The 24,154-nt window shown below is 34.8% G+C and overlaps 1 protein-coding gene across 3 annotated transcripts; it reads left to right on the plus strand.

Moving 5' to 3' along the window:
- Positions 1 to 245: 245 nt before the first annotated feature.
- On the plus strand, positions 246 to 24,066 carry LOC110628298 (beta-galactosidase 10). 3 transcript variants are annotated; one of them, XM_043948729.1, is made up of 19 exons: positions 248 to 679; positions 932 to 1,027; positions 1,125 to 1,237; positions 1,368 to 1,434; positions 1,551 to 1,643; positions 3,232 to 3,375; positions 3,888 to 3,976; positions 5,491 to 5,596; positions 5,743 to 5,830; positions 6,098 to 6,216; positions 7,325 to 7,489; positions 8,882 to 9,078; positions 9,465 to 9,574; positions 13,725 to 13,834; positions 19,994 to 20,101; positions 21,566 to 21,676; positions 21,783 to 21,994; positions 22,554 to 22,890; positions 23,651 to 24,066. In XM_043948729.1, exons 1-19 carry the CDS (start codon positions 491 to 493, stop codon positions 23,759 to 23,761), a joined length of 2,565 nt encoding a protein of 854 aa, XP_043804664.1. In that variant the 5' UTR covers positions 248 to 490; the 3' UTR covers positions 23,762 to 24,066. The 3 variants fall into 3 exon arrangements, with proteins under 3 accessions (XP_043804665.1, XP_043804664.1, XP_043804666.1); XM_043948730.1 differs by lacking the exon at positions 19,994 to 20,101 and having other exon boundaries at positions 246 to 679; XM_043948731.1 differs by lacking the exons at positions 8,882 to 9,078; positions 9,465 to 9,574; positions 13,725 to 13,834.
- The last annotated feature ends 88 nt before the right edge of the window (positions 24,067 to 24,154 follow it).

The following is a 24,154-nucleotide window of genomic DNA, read 5'->3' on the forward strand; positions in this document are numbered from 1 at the left end:
TTTTATACAATTGTTATCATGTAAATATAATAATTAAATTATTTTTAAAATATAAATAAATAAACGTTATTTATTTCTTTTATTAAAAAATTATTTTTTTATACTTTGAAATATCTTAATTCATTTATAATAAACTGATCCAAAATAAGTATTTTGGAATAGAGCAGTTGCGGTTTCCATGTAATATAATTTCCAACCTGTAAAACCCCACCGCTTTACGTCTCTCCATAAAACCCTGCGCGAATGGATATATGTGGAGTCAATGACGTTTGCAAATTACAGATCTCCGACTTTTGTAGATTGGAAAATTGCCCAATGCTCATTTCTCTTCTTCCTATTTTCCCTCTCTCCTTAGCTCATTGTCTATAAAACCTCACTCAACTTCACTGCACTGTCCAATCCATGCTCTGCATCTCGCCTCACATGAACCTCTGTCTATAGAGACCGCACCTCAGATCCCTTCACTTCTTTATTTTCCTTCCATAGGAAAATGAAGAATCTCTCTTCAGCACTTCCCACTTGCTTCTCTCTGCTTATACTACCACTGTTATTCTTCTTTTTGTCCTTCACATTGTGTTTTGGAGGAAATGTCACTTATGATTCTCGCTCTCTCATCATCGATGGCCAGCGAAAGCTTCTCATCTCTGCTGCCATTCATTATCCTCGTAGCGTCCCTGGGGTTAGTTCCTTTTCTATACTATTTATGTGAGCTTTTTTCTCTATATTGGCTGCTGTGAAATAGAGGGAAGGTGGAGAAATTGCGATATTGGCATTTTGTTTTTTTTTTTTTTCTCCTTTTCGTTCGCTATTATATGATGACCACAAAAATTGAAAATCTCAACTGTACTCCATGTTCTGAATTAATCACTGACATCTCTTTCCACTCCATTTGGGTTTATATCTTGTGTGAATGTTATGTGGTACCTGGTAGATGTGGCCGGAGCTGGTGCAAACTGCAAAAGAAGGAGGGGTGGATGTGATCGAAACATATGTGTTCTGGAACGGTCATGAACCTTCCGTCTCCAATGTGAGTGTAATTTTAGTAAAAACTGCTCTAATGTTATCTCTGTAGTTTTTGTTGACTATTTGTACTTAGCTCTTTGGTTTCTCTTGGAAAATGACAGTACTATTTCGAGAAAAGGTTCGATCTGGTCAAGTTTGCGAAGATTGTTCAGCAGGCCGGGTTGTATTTAATTCTTCGCATTGGCCCATTTGTTGCTGCAGAATGGAATTTTGGGTACTGATTTTTTGTGAATGCTGGATTCTAAGTTCTCTCATCTTATACAAACTTCTCTAATTTCTTATTTTCATATTTAATTTTCTTTTATTGCACTTCCTTTATATTTAATTATGTTATGTGAATGAAGGGGAGTACCTGTTTGGTTGCATTATGTTCCTGACACCGTCTTTCGAACTGATAATTATAACTTCAAGGTATTGAACAGGATCTTTAGCTCTCTAATTTCCTTATCGCAGAAAAATATTTTAATACATCTGGAAGGAAATGTGGTTGCCTCTGATGATTTAATTGCCTGTTGGATTGTGTTCAGTATCACATGCAGAAATTCATGACTTACATAGTGAACCTAATGAAGCAAGAGAAGCTTTTTGCGTGGCAGGGAGGTCCCATCATCTTGACTCAGGCAAGTATAACAGTAGACAGTAGTCCCTGTGGTTAATCTTTTACCGTGAATTCAGTTCCTTAGGTATCAGCATTCATCAAGTTCGAGCAACATTCTATTATTTTGTTTTTGCTACTATGATTTCAACTTTTTGGTTTTCTGTATGGACAATGGACACATGTAACTTTTGAGACTTGAATTTTTGAAGTTTTCCTTGATAGAGTTAACCGACCTAATAACTATATGACATTATTGGTAGAAGCCATCACAAACTCATCTTGCCGAGGATTTCTGCTTTTTCTTTAGATGATGGCAACATCTTGAATATTTTTGTTCTGGAGAAGGGCTTAAACTATCTAGGGCCTATTTACTTATGGAAAAATGAAACAATTTTGGGAAACATTTTCCACATGGAAAGTTAACCATAATTTTGTGTTTAAACATAATAAAATCCTTATTTTTTCTTTCTTAAAATTTACGTATGGAAAAATGAAACAATTTTGGGAAACATTTTCCACATGGAAAGTTAACCATAATTTGATGTTTAAACATAATAAAATCCTTATTTTTTCTTTTTTAAAAGTGAAAACAAGTTTTCCCTTGTTCTAAACTTATGCTGATGAATATGTTTTTTTTTTTCATTGGCCTGTGTCTGTGTTTTTTGGAAAGATGAGAGGAACTCTTCACTGTTTTCTTTAGGTAAACAAGGTCCCAAATTTTAAAAGTGCTTTTAACTTTGTACCATGCTTATTTTAGGCCTGGTAAGAGCTTTTCACAGCCCTAATTCTGCTACTGAGAAGCTGAGAGTGGCTGAGGAAGGAAATAGAGTGTGGATTGGGCTTGGAGAATAATAGAACAGAAATAGAGAGAGAGAGAGAGAGAGAATGACAGAGAGAAATTTGAATTTGATTATCATTCATGCATCCCTTTGCTGAGATAGGCTAGATACATATAACCTCTCTGCACATAACAACCTTAGAGGTATATTCTGACAATCATAAAACAAGCCGCCAGCAAGAATTGTTAGAACAACTAATAACTTTCTACTTTTCTCTCTTGTCTTTTCCTTTTAACATTTTTCTTTATAATACGTAACAACATTTTTGGGCCTAATGATGAATTGTGCTTATCTTTTTTCTTCTTTTTTTTCCCCCATTTTCTTTATATTTTTTCTTTTGTTCCTGTATACTGCTTTTTTTCCTTAGATAAGCAACGTAACCTGGGTTTTCCATAGGATCCCCCCTTTGTCTATTTTAATTACATAACATATACATAAACTTTTAATGCAAAAGTGAAAAGGACAGATTTGAAATATTTACTAATTAATTGGACGTGGTTGTTCATGCTCTGAAATTTTTACATGTACTCCATTTAACATATCAAAAGAATTTTACTGGAAAAGGAAGTGTCTGCAATAAAAAAAAAATTGATCAAACAAAAAGGTAGAATGAAGTGTGTTGAAGAAATTTGTAGTGTGAACAACCATGATATATATATGTATGTATTTATTTATAACCTCTAGACTATAGGTGTTGCTTGTACGCAGTGATTATCAATAAAAAGCTTCATTCTGCAGTGAAAGTAAGCATAGCTTATGCGGCAATTGCAGGTTGAAAATGAATATGGATTCTATGAAAGCTTTTATGGAGAAGGAGGGAAGCGGTATGCCATGTGGGCAGCTGAAATGGCTGTTTCTCTAAATGCTGGTGTGCCTTGGATAATGTGCCAGCAGTTTGATGCTCCAGATATTGTGGTATGAGTACATAAATTCCCTATGTTATATAATATAATAGTGCACAACAATATAAATATATTTATGTATATGGGAGTGCTGACATTTTTCATATTCAAGATTCTTTAGCAAAAACAATTTCTTCAGTTTGTTGCATTAGGCTGAGTGTATTGACTATTGAGTTAGTGTCTCCCTTGACATAATGTGATGCAGAAGCCCAGGATACCTTATGCTTCAAGTTATAAAAAAGTTTTACCCTCCTGTGCTTGCATAATAATAGTAATGGCAAATAATTTACCTGGAGCATGGCACTTGGCCTTTTTTAGGTTTTGTTTTAAACATTTCCAATTACATCTACCATGCATCTAATTATTAGATAACTATTCTGTTATAGTTAATTACACCAGTATATACTTGTAAGGATGATGAAACACTTGATCTTGATATCACCTTTTCTTTTTTAGAAAAACTAAACTCTAAGCATGACCTCCCTTTTTTTCCCTCACTTTTTGTTGTTTTCCATTTTGGTGCAGATAAATACTTGTAATTCCTTCTACTGCGATCAATTTAAACCTATTTTTCCGGACAAGCCTAAAATTTGGACTGAGAATTGGCCTGGATGGTAATTTGTACTCATCCTCTGGTCTCTATTTTGTTGTATCCTGTCTGAATTAGCTCTTGAAATTTTATTAACTTTATCGATCAGTCATTCTTATGCTTTAGCTCAAATGAAACCAGTCGCATTTATGTCTTGTGAGAATAACGCAAAAAGTATTCCATATGACATGTATGAAATGGCATACTTTAGCTTAAAAATTAAAGATGTAAGATGTATGCTAATATCTCTCTTCTCAACTTGAAATTCCTTCAAGTTCACTAGAATTTTTTTATCATGCAAAAACATGAATTTGCCTTGTAAGGTGGTGCTTTGCTTCTTTGGTATATGTGTGCATGGTAGGTATTTAGCAATTTTGCCCCTTTTGTTTACTTAAAACTTATTTTATTTACTTCAGCTAATGGAAATGCATTCTTCATCCTTCTTTTACCAAAATTTTCTGCATGGATAAATGTCTCCTTGGTGTTTTAAGATTGTTTGTTTGCGTGGTATTTGGAAAAATTTTTTAGGATGGTGGGTTTACCATCGAGGTGAGAGAGATAATAGGCAGTACAAGGTAAGAGGAAAGAAGGCTTAGAGGTTATGATGTTGTTCTCTATATTTCTACCAGTTTGGTGCCTTTGGCTGGAGAGGAATGCTAAGGACTTGTTTAGTTGTGGGAAACAAGTCATCTTTTCCAGAAAATTATTCTAAGAAAACTACAACATATAATTTATTTTACTTGTACAAGTCTCCAACTAGAGATTAGGGAATTAAAAATCAAAATTTCAAATTTTCTACATTTAAGTTATCCATTGGAGAAACATTTACATTGTGGTGGAAAGCACTGATCTGTGGTTTCCATGTTCAACTCCTGTTCAGCATCTGTCATTAGGATTATTCCATCTTTTCTTTTTACACATACATCTAGTCATTTATTTTCAAATTGACAAGTTCTATTGGCACTTTTAATATTCTTTGTAACCTTGCTGCTGGGGTTCAAAGTTCAAACCCCAGCAATTTTTTTTTAAATTATGTTTTTTTCTTTTGTTTTTTTATGAAATATTTTTTAATGAACTTTAAAATTAATACATTATATTAATTAAATTGTTATGCTGGAAGCCTAAGAAAATTCTAAGTTGTTTTATACTGTCTTTTCTTTCTAATAAATTCTTCTTTTGGAAAGGGAAAGGAGGCCGCGGGGGGGGGGGGGGTGTGTTGGAGGGATTATTCATTCGCATGAAAAAGATAAAAAAACCACTGATGTCATGACAAGCTGAAAACTTGTACCGGTTTATGCTTACTTAAGTTATATTTTGTGAATTTCATTCAACAGAATCTTGCAAAATAAGAAATTCAGTTGATAACTTGATACCATTTATGTTGTGGCTTTCCATTTGTTCTCTGTGGTAGATGTTTGAATTTTTACCATAGTTATTTCCATTGTGTTCTATCAATAGACTACTGAATGCACTTATTAAATTTATACAGCATGTGTAATTTCTCTTTACTCGGTATAATCAGTGTTTTCACTTTTCCAGGTTTCAGACATTTGGGGCCCCTAATCCTCACAGGCCACCTGAAGATATTGCTTTTTCTGTTGCTCGTTTCTTCCAGAAAGGTGGCAGTGTACAAAATTATTACATGGTAAATCAGTTAATCTTCTATCTCATGAATTTTATTTTTCTGTCATGTTCTCATTTTTGCACATACCACATTTGAATTTTGATCTTCACTTAAAGTTAGTTCTACATCACTAATATTATAATTTTATCACTATGCCTTTTCTCTAGTATCATGGTGGAACAAATTTCGGTCGCACTTCAGGCGGACCATTCATTACAACAAGTTATGACTACGAGGCACCAATAGATGAATATGGTGAGCAAATATAATTTGTCATTCTAATTATATAAACCCACTGTCTAAGAGTATAACATGGCAGGTGAGCCTCTTTTCTGATGTATGATTCACTGATTCACACATGGTGCATAAATTGATAAGTATTATATTGCACCATTGATGAATGTGCACATAGTTAATTCTTATTTTTGCCTTTCCAAATCATGAATAAGTAAAATGAAAACTGAGTGCATGTTATTATGAATGCATGGTGCATAACTTGATGAGTTCTCATGTGGTTAACAGGGTTACCTAGGCTTCCAAAATGGGCACACCTTAGGGAACTCCATAGGGCTATAAAATTATGTGAGCATACGATGCTGAACAGTAACCCAGTTAATCTGTCACTGGGTCCTTCCCAAGAGGTGAAGTTTGTCTTATGTTTGACTTTTGAACTGTTTAATTGAAAAAAATGTTTTATTTCCTCTTTGTATTTTGAAGTGTTCTTCCATGCTAGAAGATGGTTCATTATGTTCAAATTATTTGGGGTTTCTAGCTTTTGGTGTCCATACTGCATACACATGTGAACTTAGATTACTTTGAAATTACTTTGTCCACAGTACTTAGTATTTTGTTGTTTCCATACTCGCTGTTCTCTAATCTTCATGTACAATTATATTAGAAAAATCCTAAAAAATTTGTGGTCAACAATGTAATGATGTACTTATCACACATATATAGCCTTTTTTTATCCATTTGTTTAGACGAAAGGACTGGAAGCATTGTTGAATTGGTAGGGCCTTGGAAAAGATAACCAATTGCCACCTCTTCTCATGACAAGCTGGCTAAAGGCTATTGCTATTTTTTTTTGACATGGTCATACTAATCTTGAAGCATCTCTAATGTTGATTTGATGAAAAAGGCAAGCACATAAGTCGTCTTCTTGATTGTTCAAATTATGAGTGATATTGAAAATGCATTTTCTTAAATTGAAAGGTCTGATATAAACTGCCAATTTAAAGGACAATGGATGGCTATATGGTGATGATGGTAGATACATTTGCCTCAGTGGAAACAGTAAGTGGGAGAGTGAGAAAGAGGAAGTCTGGGACCTATCTTGAAAATTTCTTTGTCAATCATTCCAGCTTTACTTGATCATCTCATGGAGTGATAGGGAAATTGGGGGCATTTGCTGAGACTGGCTATGCATTAAAACTACTTTTTGGTGTTTCTTCTTACTTTCTTATGAATTTTGTGTTTGATATCACGGACATGACAACAAGAGGGCTGTCTACTGACGGCCTCCATAACTGGAATTCGGAACAATCTATTTGTCATTTGGCTTTGCATTTGGATAGTCGTTTGTATTGATGTGAGCGGCTCTTCGTTGTGGTACTTCTATCAATTATGAATTGTAAATGTAATGCAGTACTCATATTTTCTATTGTGATAGTTGTGCAATTTTAGGTCTGTAATGTTTGAAGTGCCTAAATCTAAGTATGAAAATTGATTGCTGATGATCACTTATTGTAGGCTGATGTCTTTGCTGATGCATCAGGAGCATGCGTTGCCTTCCTTGCTAACACAGATGAAAAGAATGAGAAGATTGTTGAATTTCGGAATATGTCATATCACCTGCCTGCTTGGTCAGTTAGCATTCTGCCTGATTGCAAGAATGTAGTATTCAATACTGCAAAGGTAACTCATATTTACAAATGTCAGCATTCTGATAAAACATCCAATCACTAATTCCATTGTCATATAAAGTTATTTTCAGTAGTTGTTTGGCTAGGCCAGGCCAAATAGTCTGAACCATTGCCACTGCGACATATTGAATCAAACTCAAAAAACTGTATGCGACAAAATTGTAAAATAAAATTTAAAATCCTCCAAAATCATTACTTTGGCATATATCTGAAGATATAGTCTTGGCCTAGGTAGGAAAATTCAAATATTAATGTTGCATATTAACACAATAGGTAGTGATAAGGAATAGAACACAGCTCAACCTTTCAAAAGTAAGATCAAACTTCGAATAAAAACTCTAGAAATTTGTTTGTTCAATAATGAAGGCCATAGTGGCGATGGTATATTGGCATCTCTCTGATTCCAAGGGCACCTGAGATATTAAATTGATGAGAAAATAATCAAAACTACACAACTACAAACTGAAAATGGGACAAAAGATTGAAATACTTTTTATTTTTCAAAATAGGTGGAATAGAATGTACAGAAGCTGAAAAAGCACAACCTAAATGTGCGAAAATATTGTTTACTTTGGAAATGACTTAAACCATGTGTACCATATTCAAGGGGTCCTTTGAGTAAACTTTTCATTGATACTTGAAATGCCATCTGATTTGGCATAATGATTGTTTAAAATTAGGGTAGGAACTTACAGTTTATGCACTATCATTTCTGCTTCTACCAATCAGCCTGATCTAGGACCTCTTTACACATGATCTACATCATATCTGGTGTTCTCTCACGAGGGTGGAAGGCCTTTAAATAATTTGATCTTGAAGGTTTTCATCTTAAGAATCAGCAGTCGTGAACATCTTGAGGAATTTTTACATAAAGCAGTAAATTGTAGTATTTAGTGCCGTGTTTCTCATGACCACTTCTGGTTGCTTCTTGGTTCTACATGTGTAACAATGATACATATGATGCTTCAACTGAAAACTGAAATCAGACTTGACTATCAGTGCAAATTTGTTATCTGAAATGCATAGATGTCAGTTTTTATGGAAAGGATGAGATGCTGAAAGCAAGTCCCCTGTTGGTATCTGTGCATTTTATTAGTTACATATTTTGTTTACTAAAAGGACGATGAAAATGAATTCAACAGCTAAAAGAAAACTTTCAGAACTCTGGCCATCAATGACCAAATGCGAAGTATAAAGAAAAAAAAAAAATCATCAAATAGAAGATCAACAACATTTCCTATCATCATACAGACATCAACTGACAATTTCATGGTAGCAAATATGATTAACATATTGTGTTGCAATAAGCAGATTTGACCCCTACCTCACCTTGTTATTTCTTTTTTTGAGTTTGGATTTGCACTTGCACATAATATGTCAACAGGTGAGTTCCCAGACATCTGTAGTTGAAATGGTACCTGAGGATATGAGGCCATCAGATAAAGTCTTGAAGGCTCTTAAGTGGGAATCATTTGTGGAGAATGCTGGGATTTGGGGAAATCCAGACTTTGTTAAGAAGGGTTTTGTGGATCACATCAATACCACACAAGATACCACTGACTACCTCTGGTATACAACAAGGTTTGTCCTGTTCCATAGAAAACTAATAAGCAACAGCATAGAATTGTAAGCATGGACAATTACATATGGACTGATTATTCTAATTTAGCATGCGTTTTAATCATTCAAATGTTATTTGAGCGGAAAAGAATGAACAACAAAAAGGTTCTGGTTTACTCAATTACTTTATTTGTGGCTGCCTTTCATGCCAATCCATTAGAACTTCAAGGTGGAGTCTTTGAAGATTATGCTTTGGATTTCATAGCAGGTTTTTATCCACACTAGTGGAATCTTCCTGTATGAATGTAATTATCACAGTGTAAATGAATACTACATATATAAGAGGTTCTGTTGTAAACTTGTAATCTAAATCTAACTTTGAAACTAATAATACCCTTCAATGACAGTATTTATGTCAGCGAACGTGAAGAGTTCTTGAAGAAGGGAAGCTGGCCAATTCTTCTGATTGAGTCAAAGGGTCATGCTCTTCATGCTTTTGTGAATCAGAAACTTCAAGGTTATTAACTTTTTCTTTCTGTACAGTTGTTTTAGCATAAGTTTTCTTTTATTGTGATTTAGCTTTTGTAGAAGGGGTCAAAATGTCAATCAGCAATTACCATTTATTTCTGTTGCGACTTTTTATGTTACTTTTATGCATAAAGCTTGTTGATTGTGGTATAATGTGATAATAGTTTGTTATGACTGAGGATCATAGTTAGTTGTGCATTAGTTAGTTACATACCAATAGAAGATGACATGGAATTGTGCCATGCAGATTGTAAGTGATACATCAATCTGGTGAATTTAATACAACAATTACTTTTCTCTCTCTTCAATTCTTTCCCCCTCTCTTTCTTCTTCTTTCTCGATACTATCCCTCAGTTCTGTTTTGTTTCTACCTTCTGCTATCCTTCTCTTCATTCTTCTTCAGTTTTGATGCCTTAAGAATCTGCTATGTAACGTAGTTGTAGGTTCCTTGATGATATTATATGGGTGTACTTTCTATGCTTGTGGTTGAGCATTTTTTAACCTGTTGATAGGATATAAATTTGTCCAACAAGCTGTAACAAATTACAGAGAAGGAACAGAGAATTGTAGAAGATGAATAAGAAATAGATTGGGTGAGAAAGAGAATAGGAGATGAGATAGAGAAATAGAATTAGATGAGAAAGAGAACTAGAATTGTAGAGGGAAGAATTATTGATTTCATTCTTCAAGTGTTGAAGGAATGTCTCCAGCCAGTATTTATACAGCTGCAACTGTAACAAACTTGTAACAACCTCTCAACATCTAAGCTACCAAGGCCTGTTTCCCTTCAAAACTCAAATCACATTTTTTCCTCCACTCTGTTCTATCACTTCCTCTCTTCTTCCTTCTATATTACGTGACAATACACCCCTCTATGAGGGCCTTCTTGTCCCCAAGAAGCCATAAAGTGAGGAAATTGGGCCAAAAGATTGATCTTCCCAAGTAGCTTCTTCCACTGAAAGTGAAGACCACTGAATGAGCCCTTGGACAACTTGCTCCTCATCCCTAGTTATGACTCTTTTCTTAAGCACCCTGTTTCGCTTTATAACAACTTCAGATGAAAAGTAGGTAACTCATGAATAATAGTCTCCCTATCCCCAACTCTCTTCTTCGAAAGAGAAACATGAAATACAGGGTGAATAGTGTCCGTAGAGGGTAAAAGAAGTTTATAGGCTATTGGCCCGTTTTTAGCACTTGATAAGGCCCATAGTACCTAGTTGTCAACTTTAATGCCTTTCGAAAAGCCAAGGAAGTCTGTCTATAGGGCTATAACTTCAAATAAACCCAATCTCCTACTTGAAATTCTCTGTCAGACCTCTTCCTATTGGCATATTGCTTCATTCTGTTCTGTGCCTTCAACAAATTGTCTCTAATAAGTTGAGACATGTGTTGCCTTGATTGCAAAAATATAAAAACACCTTCAACAAACACATCTTGTAGTTGAAGGAGAGGAAGGGAGGCAAGGTTTATAACCATAAATGGCTTCAAAGGGAGACATCTTCAAGGCAGAATGATGGCCGGTATTGTACCACCATTTTGCTAAAGGAAGCCATTTTGCCCAAGAGTGAGGCTGTTGATAACTGAGGCACCTTAAGTATCCTTCCAAACTTTGATTTAGATTCTTAATTTGCCTATCTGTTTGTGGATGATAAGCTGAACCATAGGCTAAAATAGTTCCTAGCTTCCTGAATAATTCCTTCCAAAATAGGCTTGTAAAAATTTTGTCCCTATCAGTTATAATAGAAGTTGGCAGCCCATGAAGTTTGAATATATTGTCCAAAAATACTTGAGCAATTACTGAAGCAAAGAGTGGATGCTTCAAAGCACTGAAATGAGCATTCTTACTGAATTTATATATCACTACCAGAATAGTATCTTTGCCCTTTGTTGTGGGAAGTTGCTCTATAAAATCCATAGTGATCAGATGCCAGGCTTGGGATGGAATAGGTAAAGGCTGAAGTAAACTAGGGGAAGCACAGTGTTCTATCTTACATCTTGCACAAGTATCACATCATTTAATTCACTCCATCATACTTCTTAACATGCCAGGTCAGAAGAAGTGCCTTCTGGGCCTAATATAGGATGCATAAACTCCAAAATGTCCCCCCAAACAGGAACTGTGATACAGGCTGAGCAGATGGTCTCGTAAGGAACCTGTAGAGCCAATAAACAATTGCTCTTTATCGTATAAGAGGCCATTCTTGAGGTAATACCCTGGACAAGCTTGTGCATCAATAGGAAGCTGAGTAATAAGGTCAGTGGCCAATTGATCACCCTCATAACTATTGATGAGTTGTTTCATCCATAAAGGCTGAATGGAAGACTCTAAAGTCAGAATTTGTCCCTCCTTAGTGTGGCTTATTATGGATAAAGCATCAACAATTTTGTTCTCACTTCTCACTCCCTTTCCTATATAGAATTTTGTATTGCAGTCTAATAGCTTTGAAACCCCTTTTAATTGCAAGCTGTATGCAATTTTTGTTCAAACAAGTGTTTAATATTTTCATGATCAATCTTAATGAAAAAGGGCCCTTGCTCCAAGTAGTGTCTCCATTTAGATACAGCAAAAGTGATGATCAATAATTCTCTTTCATAAGCTGACAGGCTGCTGGTCCTTAGCTCAAAGGCTTTAGAGATATAGGCTATAGGGTGCCCTCCTTGTTGCAGCACAACTCCCATGCCCATTCCACTTACGACAGTTTCAACTACAAATGGTTTGCTAAATTCTGACAGTGCTAACACAGGGGCTTTAAATATAGCTTGTCTCAGTTGCTGAAATGCTCCTTGAGCCACTCTATTCCATTGAAAGGAATCCTTCTTTAACAAATCAGTGACAAGCTTGCTAATAAGTCCATAATTGTGGACAAACTTTCTGTAATAGCCTGTTAATTCCAAAAAACTCAACTCCTTAATTGATTTTGGAATAGGCCAATTAAGCATAACTGTCACCTTCCCTGGATCAGTAGATACTTCCTTTCTAGATATTATATGTCCTAGATAATCAATCTTAGTCTTGCCAAAAGAGCATTTGGAGAGCTGGGCAAAGAGTTGTTGCTGTTGCAAGACTTGGAACACAGCCTCTAGATGCTGCAAATCTTCTTCCCAGGAAGAGCTATACACCAGAACGTCGTCAAAGAAAGCCAGGACAAACCTCCTAAGATAAGGCTTGAAAATATGGTACATAAGTGCTTGGAAAGTGGCTGGTGTATTGGTTAAGTCAAAAGGAATGATTGTGAACTCATAATGACTCATGTGAGTTTTGAATGCTATTTTATGGACATCAAGTGGGCTCATCTTGATTTGATGATAGCCAGCTTTAAGATCAATCTTGGAGAAAATAGTGGCACCATGGAGCTCATCAAGTAAATCATCAATAATTGGAATGGAGAATTTGTCTTTCACTGTGATGTCATTCAATCTCCTGTAGTCAATGTAAAATCTCCAAGATATGGGGTACATCTAATATAAATTCAACCTCATATCAGAACAAACTTAATTACCGTTAGATTAAATATTTATATTGATATTTGCATAAAATTAATTAAAGTGCATGGAGCTCATCAAGTAAATCATCAATAATTGGAATGGAGAATTTGTCTTTCACTGTGATGTCATTCAATCTCCTGTAGTCAATGTAAAATCTCCAAGATATGGGGTACATCTAATATAAATTCGACCTCATATCAGAACAAACTTAATAACCGTTAGATTAAATATTTATATTGAGATTTGCATAAAATTAATTAAAGTGTATATAATAAATGCACGAATGTAGATACAAATTTTTATCTAACAATTGTCAAGGTTATTCTCATATAAGCTAGAGCTCTTTATGGCTTTAGCTTAAAATATTTAGGACTTATTATTCTTGTCATATTAGGATACTGTTGAATCTCACATCGGTTGGGAAAAGGAGTAATGTGCCCTTTATATGAGCCATAGGCAATCCTCCTCCTTGAGCTAGCTTTTGGGGTGAGTTAGGCCTGGTCCAAATTTAACATATACCATTACTTGTGTTTATAGATTCTCCATTGGTTTTTATTTCATTAAAGATAGTGATATTCAAGCTTGCTTTTCATCATTTATGTATAAACAAGCTAATATTAATAACCATATTTATTGTATATGCAATTATTCAGGTAGTGCATCTGGAAATGGCACCCATTCACCCTTTAAATTTAAGAAGTCAATTTCTCTCAGGGCAGGGAAGAACGATATCGCTCTCCTTAGCATGACTGTTGGCTTACAAGTGAGTTACTCTTAATTGTTTACCTACTTAGTTGCGGATTTGTGTTTGCTAGGGCCTTCATCTATTGTTATCGTTGTCAGTTTTTTTCATCCATTGTCATATGTTCTTGCACTGTGCAAAAATGACAAATTCTGACTTTATTCATCGTAAGTAATATCATTTGGATTCGAATAATGTTATCAACTTTGATCACTAGATTTTAGTTCTACTTAGGGCATTTGACTAAAAGGTGGTATTTCAAAAACTTAGATACCAAAGGCGTTGAATCAAAATGTATTTACCAAAGGTGGTGATTTTTAGCCAAACATGACTTAAAATTGCTTATGACTATTTTTTTTGATGGAAAAATGCAACTTCCCAGCAGTTAGACTCTACCATAAGTAGCATGGATGCTATTGCTGTCCGCTTTTTTTTTTTTTATAATTTTTAATATTAACTATTAATAAATTAGTAATTAATATATCAAAATCTTTTGTAACTTTAATAAATAATTTCCATTTTATTTCATAATATATATATGTATATATATATATATATATTGTTGACCAACAATAAAAGGTTTTTAATTAGGAGGATTCAAATCTTTGAGATCCTAACTAGGCTTGATTTAAGGGATTTTATTCTTATTGTAAATATTTCTAATTTAGGTTGATTCCTTTTGTATAAATACTCAAACCTTGTAATGATCAATGCAATTATAATAGAGTAAAAAAAATTCCTTCCAAAATTCAACATGGTATCATAGCTTTTTTTTTTTTCCTGATTTTAAGGTTTAAATTTAATTTTTCTCTTAGGGTTTTTAAAATCCTAGATCTACCTTTTTGGTACTACCCTATTTAGAAATATTTTTTCATCTTATTGCCACCACTAGCAGGGTCGCTGAATTGTTGCTGGCTAGCTGTCCAGCTCCAACGCTGAAAAGTTACGTGCGTGGGGTCACGCGCCCTCGCAAGATTCTGCATCTTTTCTATACATCGGCGCGTGACGTTTTATGGTGGTCTTTTTCGACGACAATCCTTTCTGGCAGACTTGCCTTCAAGTCGTGCTTTTGACCTGTGTGGATTCATGACTTGGTTCATCTTTTTTTGGCATGGGAGACGTTTTCCGATGTTTTTTCTAGCAGTGATTCTTTTCGGCAGACTCGCCTTCAAGTTGCGCTTCTGATCTGCTGGACCTGTGCTTTTTTCCTCGGTGAACAGTAATTCTTTCTTCGGTAACATCAATTTTCCACCGATTTTTATAAAAAAAGGGTGATTTTTTTCTTGAAATGGCAGTGACTTGTGTGGATAATGTAACGACTTCTAATAATGCTTTTGTTTCGTCTCTTGATTCTGCTCCATGAATTATTGATTCTGGTACAAATAGACATGACGGGCTCCTCTGAAGGCTTAATTATCTTCCATGTCTACCAAAAGACACTGTCAGAATCACAGATGGTTTTTCCACTCCTATATCTGGAATCGATTCTATTGTTTATACTCTAAATATCAAGCTATCATCTGTTCTTCATGTTCCTTATTTTCCTGTTGATCTTTTATCTGTTAATGCTCTCACCAAAGCACTTAACTGTAAAATTGAATTTTTTCCTAACTATTGTGTTATTCAGAATCCTTCAAACTGAGAAGAGGATTGACAATGGTAGATTACACAATAGTTTATTTATGTTGAAAGGGAATCTGAGTTTGAATTTACCTCGGGCTATTTTTGAAAGAAATCAAGATATCAACCAAGAAATCATACAGCGACATTGATGGTTATGACACCCATCCTTCATCGTTTTAAAGAAACTTTATCCTGATTTATTTTTTAAAACTCAATGTGGTTCTTTAGTTTATGATGTTTGTGAGTATGCTAAGCATACAAGAACCTCTTATTCCTCCAATAACAATAGGAGTACGATCCCTTTTGTGACCATCCATTCTAAAACTTGGAGACCTACTCAAACGGTCTCACTATTTGGTAATCGTTGGTTTGTTATTTTTATTGATTGTTGTACTCGCATGACTCTGGTTTATTTGATAAAGGCAAAGATTGATATGGTTTCTTGCTTTCAATCTTTTCACAAGATGATTTGTACTCAATTTGATGCTAAGATAAAAGTTTTGAGAATTGATAATGGTATAGAGCACATGGATGGCTGTTTTTCTGTTTATCTAGAGTCTAATGGGATACTGCATTAAACTAGTTGTCCTTATACTAGTGTCCAAAATGGTGTTGCTAAAAAAAAACAGACACTTGTTAGAAGTAGTTTGATATTTCCTCTTCACCATGAACCTTCTAAAAACCTATTGGGGAGATGCAGTCTTAGTTGTAGCTTATCTTATTAATAAAATGCCTCTTAAAACTCTTGCCTTTAAAAGCCCTTTAGAGGTGCTATAACAGAAAAATACTTATATTATTTCACCAAAGGTGTTTGGATGCACGTGTTTTGTTCATATTAGAACAGGTGGGAAGCTTGATCCGAAGGCTATTAAATGTGTGTTTATTGGGTACTCTCCTACACAAAAGGGTTATAAGTGATACTCACTCTATCTAGAAAATACTTTGTCAGTATAAATGTTATATTTAGAGAGACTGAACCTTACTTCAGTACTGTTCCATCACCTCTTTAGGGGAGGACAATGAGAGAGAAGAGATGATTCCTACTTCTATAACTCTAGAATGTTTTACTCTAGATGGGACTACTGTATAAGGGGATACTATTAGGGATTAGGAGACTATTATACAGGGGAGGCTATTAGTGACCAAATTAGGCGTTTGGATAAATCAGATTTGAGGAGATACACAAAAAGAGACAAAACAGAAGCAGAAAAAGCCATTGTGCAGCCTACTCAGTGCCATGTGTTGAATCCCACATCGGTTGTGGAAAGGGGTAATGTGCCCCTTATATGGGCCATAGGCACTCCTCCCCCTTGAGCTAGCTTTTGGGGTGAGTTAGGCCTGACCCAAATTTAACATGGTATCAGAGCCTCCCCATCCGATGTTGGGTGCCCCATAAATGTGCCACGCACCAGTAAGAATTATGGGCGTGAGGGGGTGTGTTGAATCCCACATCGGTTGTGGAAAGGGGTAATGTGCCCCTTATATGGGCCATAGGCACTCCTCCCCCTTGAGCTAGCTTTTGGGGTGAGTTAGGTCTGGCCCAAATTTAACACCATGAATCTTCTTCTTCTCCATCTGGTGAGTTATCCCTAAACCTTGAGCCCTTTGATGATCTAAATAAACCAATTGCTCAAAGAAAAAGAGTTAGATCTTGCACAAATCACTCTATTTCTAACTTTCTCTCTTATGATTCTTTGTCTCCATTCTATAAAACCTTTGCCTTGTCTATTTTCTCTGTGTCTATTCCACAGAATTGAAAAAAAGCTCTTGCAGATCCTAAATGAAAGTGAGCAATAATTGAAGAAATGAAAATACTGGTAAAAAATGAGATCTGGGATTTTGTCACTCTCCCACTTGGGAAGAAACTTGTTGGCTGCAAATGGATGTTAACTGTGAAACACAAAGCAGATGAATCAATTGAAAGATTAAAGGCTAGACTAGTGGCTAAGGGATACACTCAAACTTATGGAGTGGATTACCAAGAGACATTTGCTTCTGTTGCCAAAATGAACTCAATTAGAGTATTGCTATTTTGTGTTGTCAACCTTAACTGGGTATCCAACAATTTGATGTGAAAAATGCATTCCTCTACGGAGACTTGGAGGGGGAAGTGTATATGGAAATTCCTCCTGAATTTGCCCATGAAAAAATAAAGGGAAATGTGTGCAGGCTAAAGAAGGCTTTGTATGGGTTGAAATAGTCACTCAAGAGCCTGATTTGATCGATTTAGTAGAGTTATGATTTTTTTTTGCTATCAAGAGAGCAATGCTGACCATACCCTATTTATCAGATATCACAAGGGTAAAATTACTCTTCTTATAGTATATAGTCTATGTTGATGACATAGTAATGACAAAGAATGACACTGAAGAGATGATTCGGCTGAAAAAACTTTTAGCTTAGGAGTTCGAAATTAAAGATCTAGAAAAATTGTAATATTTTTTGGAAATCAAGGTTGCTAAGTCGAAGAAGAGAATCTTTATTTATTAGAGAAAATACATTCTGGATTTTTTAGAGGAAACTGGTATATTAGGTTGCAAACTAGCATAAACTCCCATTGAGTGCAATTACAAGTTACAAGCAGGGATTGGTGAATCAATGGATATGGGCAGATATCAGAGGTTGGTAGGCAGACTGATTTATCTTTCGCATACTCGACAAGACATAGCATATGTAGTCAGATTGAATAGAAATTTTCCTATAAGAATCATAGACTAATAAGATATTAGATTATATATCTGTGTAAAATTTTTTGTTCTAGGGTTTACATATACATAATTGTTATAATTGAAATTGAGAAGAATTTTTTTTATTGAAAGGAATCAATATTGATCAGTTATGTATCAATTTTTTTATATTATTAGGATTAGGGAAATACTATTTTAGATTTAAATACAAGAATCGTTCATGAATTTACAGTCAAATAGTTAATAGTTCCAATTCGTCCTTAAAAAGCAAAAAAAAAAGAGGTGGGGGGGGGATATTTTCGTCTATTTTGTGTTGCCTTGGCGGCATGGCCGAGCAGTTTATACATGATCCTCGTGAGTCTCACATACAAGCTGTTTTTCGCATTTAGCGATACTTGAAATCTGCTCCTGAAAAAGGTCTCTTGTTCTCTAAACACGGACATTTTCACATACATTCATTCACACATGCAGATTAGGCTGGATCCCTTGATGATAGAAGGTCGACTTGTGGTTACTGTACTCTTGTGGGAGGAAACCTTGTCACTTGGAGCAAAAAGCAAAGTGTTGTTGCTCGATCAAGTGCTGAGGCAGAATATAGAGTGATGGCACAAGGTGTTTGTGAATTTCTATGGTTGCAAAGATTATTGGAGGAATTGAAACTATTGAAGAGAGACAAAGTCCTCTCATTATGTGACAATAAAGCTGTCATCAGTATAGCTCACAATTCGGTTCAATATGACCGTACGAAGCACATAGAGATTGATCGATACTTCACTAAAGAGAAGTTAATAAATGCTGTCTTGAGGTTAGATAATGTGACTTCCAATGAACAGTTAGCTTATATGTTTACCAAAAAAATCAGCAACAAGACCTATCATATCTCAGTTTGCAAGTTGGGCATGTGTGATATCTATGCACCAACTTGAGGGGGAATGTTGACTAACATAAAGGTTCTTGATTAGGAAGATTCAAATATTTGAGATTCTAATTAAGCTTGATTTAAGAGATTTTATTTTTAATATAAATATTTCCAATTTAGGTTAATTTTTTGTGCATAAATACTCAAATCTTGTAAAGTTCAATTCAATTAGAATAGAATAAAAATTTTTTCCCAAAATTCTTCATATATATATATATATATAATAAACCATTCATGTCCAAAATCCACTTATTTGACTAGTCTAGATTTGCACTTAGCAGACCTCTCCTAAGTTTTAAAGGTACTTGAGTGAAATTTGAGACCTCTAGTTAATGAAAATGGGAATGGCTCCATTCCATTATCTTGAGAGTTTATTTGATTATATTTTTAATAAAATATGTAATTTAAATATTTATTAAATTAAATTCTTTTTATTGAGTTATAAAATAAAATATTAGATAAATAAGTTCAGTTTGTCCAGTTACAAAGTCCTAGAGTAGTCCTTTACAAACAGTCTATTTCATCTCTTGGGAGTTTATTTTATTGTATTTTTAGTAAAACATTTAACCTAAATATTTATTAAATTAAATTATTTTTTATTGAGTTATTAAATAAATATTTTGTAAATAAGTTTAGTTTGTCCAGTTACAAACTCCTAGGTTAGTCTTTTACAAATAGTTCAGTAAAAAATTTATCTTCTATAGTTAAAGGTTGTACAAATTTATCTCACTTGTCTTGCCATGCCAAACAGTAAATTAAATATTCCTAACAACTTGGAATTTGGATGTTGCTAATCTGTGAAAAACTTGATTGAATATATCTAGAATCAGGATGATCTCCTTCTTAATAGCTATCTTAAATGCAAACCATTAATAGATGCTTTGCATTGCATCTGTTTCCATCAAATGCTACAATGTTAAAGTTGTCAAAGGCTTTTTCCTCTGCTTTCAGAATGCTGGCCCATATTATGAATGGGTTGGAGCTGGATTAACAAGTGTCAAGATTGATGGGTTCAACAATGGGACATTAGACTTATCTACGTTCAATTGGACTTATAAGGTACTTTCCTTGTGCATATTTCATATATATTTTCTCAGTTCACCAGTGTTAAATATCCCTTAATGAATAGATTTGTGGGTAATTTTCTCCCAATGCAGACTTGAGGAATTTTCACCCCTTGAACTAGCAGTGAGTTAGACTCAAGTCTATTTTTTTTTATCATGGTATCAAAGCCTCCCTCATAGAGGTTGGGCCCCATAAGTATTTCATGCTCAATGTGTTAATCCTAGGTGTGCGGGAGTGTGTTAAATATCCTACATTGGTTAGATATGTGGATGGTGTGCCCCTTAATCCTTCCTCTTGAGCCAGCTTTTGTGGATGAGTTAGGTCCAAGTCCAATTTTGTTATTAATCTATATATAAGCAATACCTTATGCATATTCACTTTGTATCTTACACCTTCTAAACCTTTGGGTTATTCAGATAAATAATAATTGTATTATAGTGAAGTTTTAAGTTTAGAAATCCTCTCACCTTCTAATCCAATTAATTTTTAATATCTACCACATGTTGGTTCCTATTGGGGCAAGTTATGTTCTAAATGGAAGGGCATGTAAATTGGAGGATTGATATCAAAGATGTTCTGATGTTACGACATAGCACTATTTTGTAAGTGTTCAAAGAGGAAGATAATTGCCAAGAGGAGAAAGTCAGGAGACTTGGAGTCCTGCCATTTGTAGCTGTGGCTAGTATTTTGCCTTGTTAGGCATTATGGAAGAGGATCATCACCTTTAGGAAAGGGAGGAATAAAAGGGGAAACTCATGGTTCACAGATGTTGTCTTTGTACCTATGCAACAGAATTAGTCGCAAACCTTATATTGCATTCTGCTGAATGAGACAATTAGAGGTTTGGTTTATGGGAATTTCTTGGGCAAATGTGGAGTGCAAGAGATTGAGTTTGCACTTGGACTGTAATTATTGATAGCAATAAATAAAACCATGGATTTGTACATCATCTATTATCCTCTGTGGAGGGAGTGGTGGAACTGTGGAACGAGAACCTATTGGAGAATAATTAGTCCCCATATTGATAGTTCGGAATGGTATTTGCTGAAAGAATATTTTGATGTTCAATAAGAAAAATTAATTGTTTTAGTTTGCATGGAAGAAATAATTTTACGGCTTCTAAAGTGTCCCTTGGTTTTTCTCCTCCAATATGTACAAACTTAACCTTTATCTTTTAAAAACAAGGCAGCTTAATGCTTATTAGTCATAACCAATTCTTCTCAGTTTAAAATGTAGTGAGCAGACAAGTGCTATGACCAATGAATTGAAGCCATAATATCCATAGTCCGATTATATTGCTTTAGCAGGAAGCTACAGTTGACTACAGCCGCTTTATAAGACCATAAGGGGATGCAGAATTGTGTATCATACCAAAATTGTGAAGATTTTTCGTGGACCATATGCAATACTTACGGTTTTAGAAAGCCTTACATCTTTCTCTGTTCCTGCTTTTTCCAGATTGGATTGCAAGGAGAAAAGCTAGGTATATACAAGGCTGATGCTGTAGATAAAGTACATTGGGTTGCATCCTCAAAACCGCCAAAGTATCAGCCATTAACATGGTATAAGGTAAGCTTTTGGCGAAGAAAACTATCCAAATTGTTTCCTTCCAGGTAATGAACTTATCAAATTTCAATCAATAGCATCTTCAGTGTTTAATGTTGGAGTTCCTTAGGTTGCTGTGGACCCACCAGCAGGAGATGAACCCATTGGACTGGACATGCTTCATATGGGGAAAGGTCTAGCTTGGTTGAATGGAGAAGAAATTGGAAGATATTGGCCCAGGAAAAGTTCTATACATGAAAAATGTGTTCAAGAATGCGACTACAGAGGCAAATTTATGCCAGACAAATGCAGAACTGGATGTGGACAACCGACACAAAGATGGTAAACTAAAAATGAACATTTTAGTGTAAAAGTAGAAGTAGAAATTCACATTCCTCACCTTTTATAGGCAAGCAAATTAGATGTCAGCAGGGCATCCACGATCAACCACCAGAATTACTAGTGAAATTTTCATTGAGACTACAATAACTGAAGAAGCTATATTAACTATTTAGCTGTTCATGAAATATTGACTATTCCTTTCTAGTTTCTAGAATTTGATAAATTTTCTTATCTGAATAACGTTCTAAAACATCATATTATACAATTCAATTATTTTTTACCCATAGCCATTTTATTCAGCGTCAAACCATATTTGAAGTCAAATTTGAATTTCCATACACATTGTATACTTTTGTAATTATGCTCCCCACTTTAAGGGATGGGATCTCAAGCGCTATAACATTGTGGAGCTTTTAGTGTTGCTTGACTGTAGTTCCATAACTTCTTTCCAAACATCTTTCTTCATGATATTTTATTTGTTGGTGGGACCCATTCTTTTTATAGAAGAAAATAGGAATTATTGGAAGCAAACTGTCGATATAATTCTTGTATGGACCAGGTACCATGTACCACGGTCTTGGTTCAAGCCATCTGGAAATATTCTGGTGATCTTTGAGGAGAAAGGTGGAGATCCAACAAAAATTACATTCTCGAGACGGAAAATCTCCAGTGTTTGTGCTCTTGTTTCTGAGGATTATCCGGTGGCCAACCTTGAATCATTTCAGAAATCTGGAAATGGAAATTCCAGTTCCAAGGCCTCTGTCCATCTCAAGTGCCCCAAAACTAGTAGCATATCTATTGTAAAATTTGCTAGTTTTGGATCTCCTACTGGAGCATGTGGATCCTACAGCCAAGGAGAATGCCATGATCCCACATCCCTTCCCGTGGTGGAAAAGGTAAATTTCTTATTTTTTAATGTCTAAGTAGTTATTTTCTGAAACAATCTTCAGTGGAGAAGTTTACGTATTATAAAAGGAGCAAGATACACAATACACACAAGTTAAAAAACATGTAGTTCCATGCACGCCTTCTAGCACAATTTTTGATACTGTAGGAATCTCCAGTCCTTTTGTGCAGGTTTTTGGCAGGTGAGCAAAAATCAGTTATAACCAAAACATTGAACTGATTTAATTCGGTCATGGACCCCATTAGTGTGGTTCAGTTATTATTTTCCAAAAAATTTGTTTTTTCAGTTTTGAAAACTCGAAAAAGCTATACCAACTGATTTTTTAACACATTTTTGTTTATAGAATATAGTATGTAGTTTATGAAATTTATGTAGGTTAAAAGAATAAAAATATAGAAATTAAAAAGAAAAAAGGTCCAACCCAATAAAACAAACCGAATTGAACTAAAATTTTTGGTTCAATTTAACCCCTACTGTTCGGCTTGGTTAATATTATTTCTTAATTCAGTTTGTTATTTCAGTTTTGTTTGAGACCAACTGATCATTTGCGCGCCGCTAGTTTCCAGCATGTCGTACCTTGAAGGAAAAGTTTCAAGCAAATAAAATTGTTAATCTTAGTGTCATTGTGATTCTTTCTTTCCCTCCACCTCCCAAATTTTGCCGCATTTATTTGAGCATATACCATGGACTTTCTTTCTCTGTTTTCCAATATGCAGTTATATTGTCCTGAACTGTTTTGAATATTTCAGGTCTGCCTAAATAAAAATGAGTGTACTGTAGAAGTAACAGAAGAGAACTTCACCAAGGGATTGTGCCCTGGCACCACTAAAAAACTTGCAGTGGAAGCAGTTTGCACCTGAAACTTATCAATTACAGTGTCAATGACAAGAGGTTTCAACCGCGCAGCTCTTAATATCTCATTCTCGAGTAGTATGTAAGGGAAGCAAGATAGGGGGAGAGAGAGAATCATTTGCCCTGCAAAGCTTTTTGTTTTCCTTTTTTCTTCCTTGAAAATCTATTTGTTTTATGTTGCAGAAAACGCTGCTGGTATGGCTTCTTGATTGAGGTACTCTAAATGGAAATAGCAATCAAGGCAACCATGCGAATTTAAGTGTTTTATTTTTTATTTTTATTTTTTTAGGCCAAAAACATAATTTTTCAGTTATCTTGACTTTTTTTTTTTAATTAATTTTTGACCCTTACCTTTATAAAAATATACTGAATTTTATAAAATAAACCAATTCAACCTTTAA

This window comes from Manihot esculenta, chromosome 12 (assembly GCF_001659605.2).
Source record: "Manihot esculenta cultivar AM560-2 chromosome 12, M.esculenta_v8, whole genome shotgun sequence".
Lineage (NCBI taxonomy): Eukaryota > Viridiplantae > Streptophyta > Magnoliopsida > Malpighiales > Euphorbiaceae > Manihot > Manihot esculenta.

Coding starts and splice junctions, on each gene's coding strand:
- LOC110628298 (XM_043948729.1), top strand. CDS start 491: ATGAAGAATCTCTCTTCAGCACTTCCCACTTGCTTCTCTCTGCTTATA. Junction 1,238..1,367: donor GCTGCAGAATGGAATTTTGG/GTACTGATTTTT, acceptor ATGTGAATGAAG/GGGAGTACCTGTTTGGTTGC. Junction 13,835..19,993: donor GCATGACTGTTGGCTTACAA/GTGAGTTACTCT, acceptor CTCTGCTTTCAG/AATGCTGGCCCATATTATGA.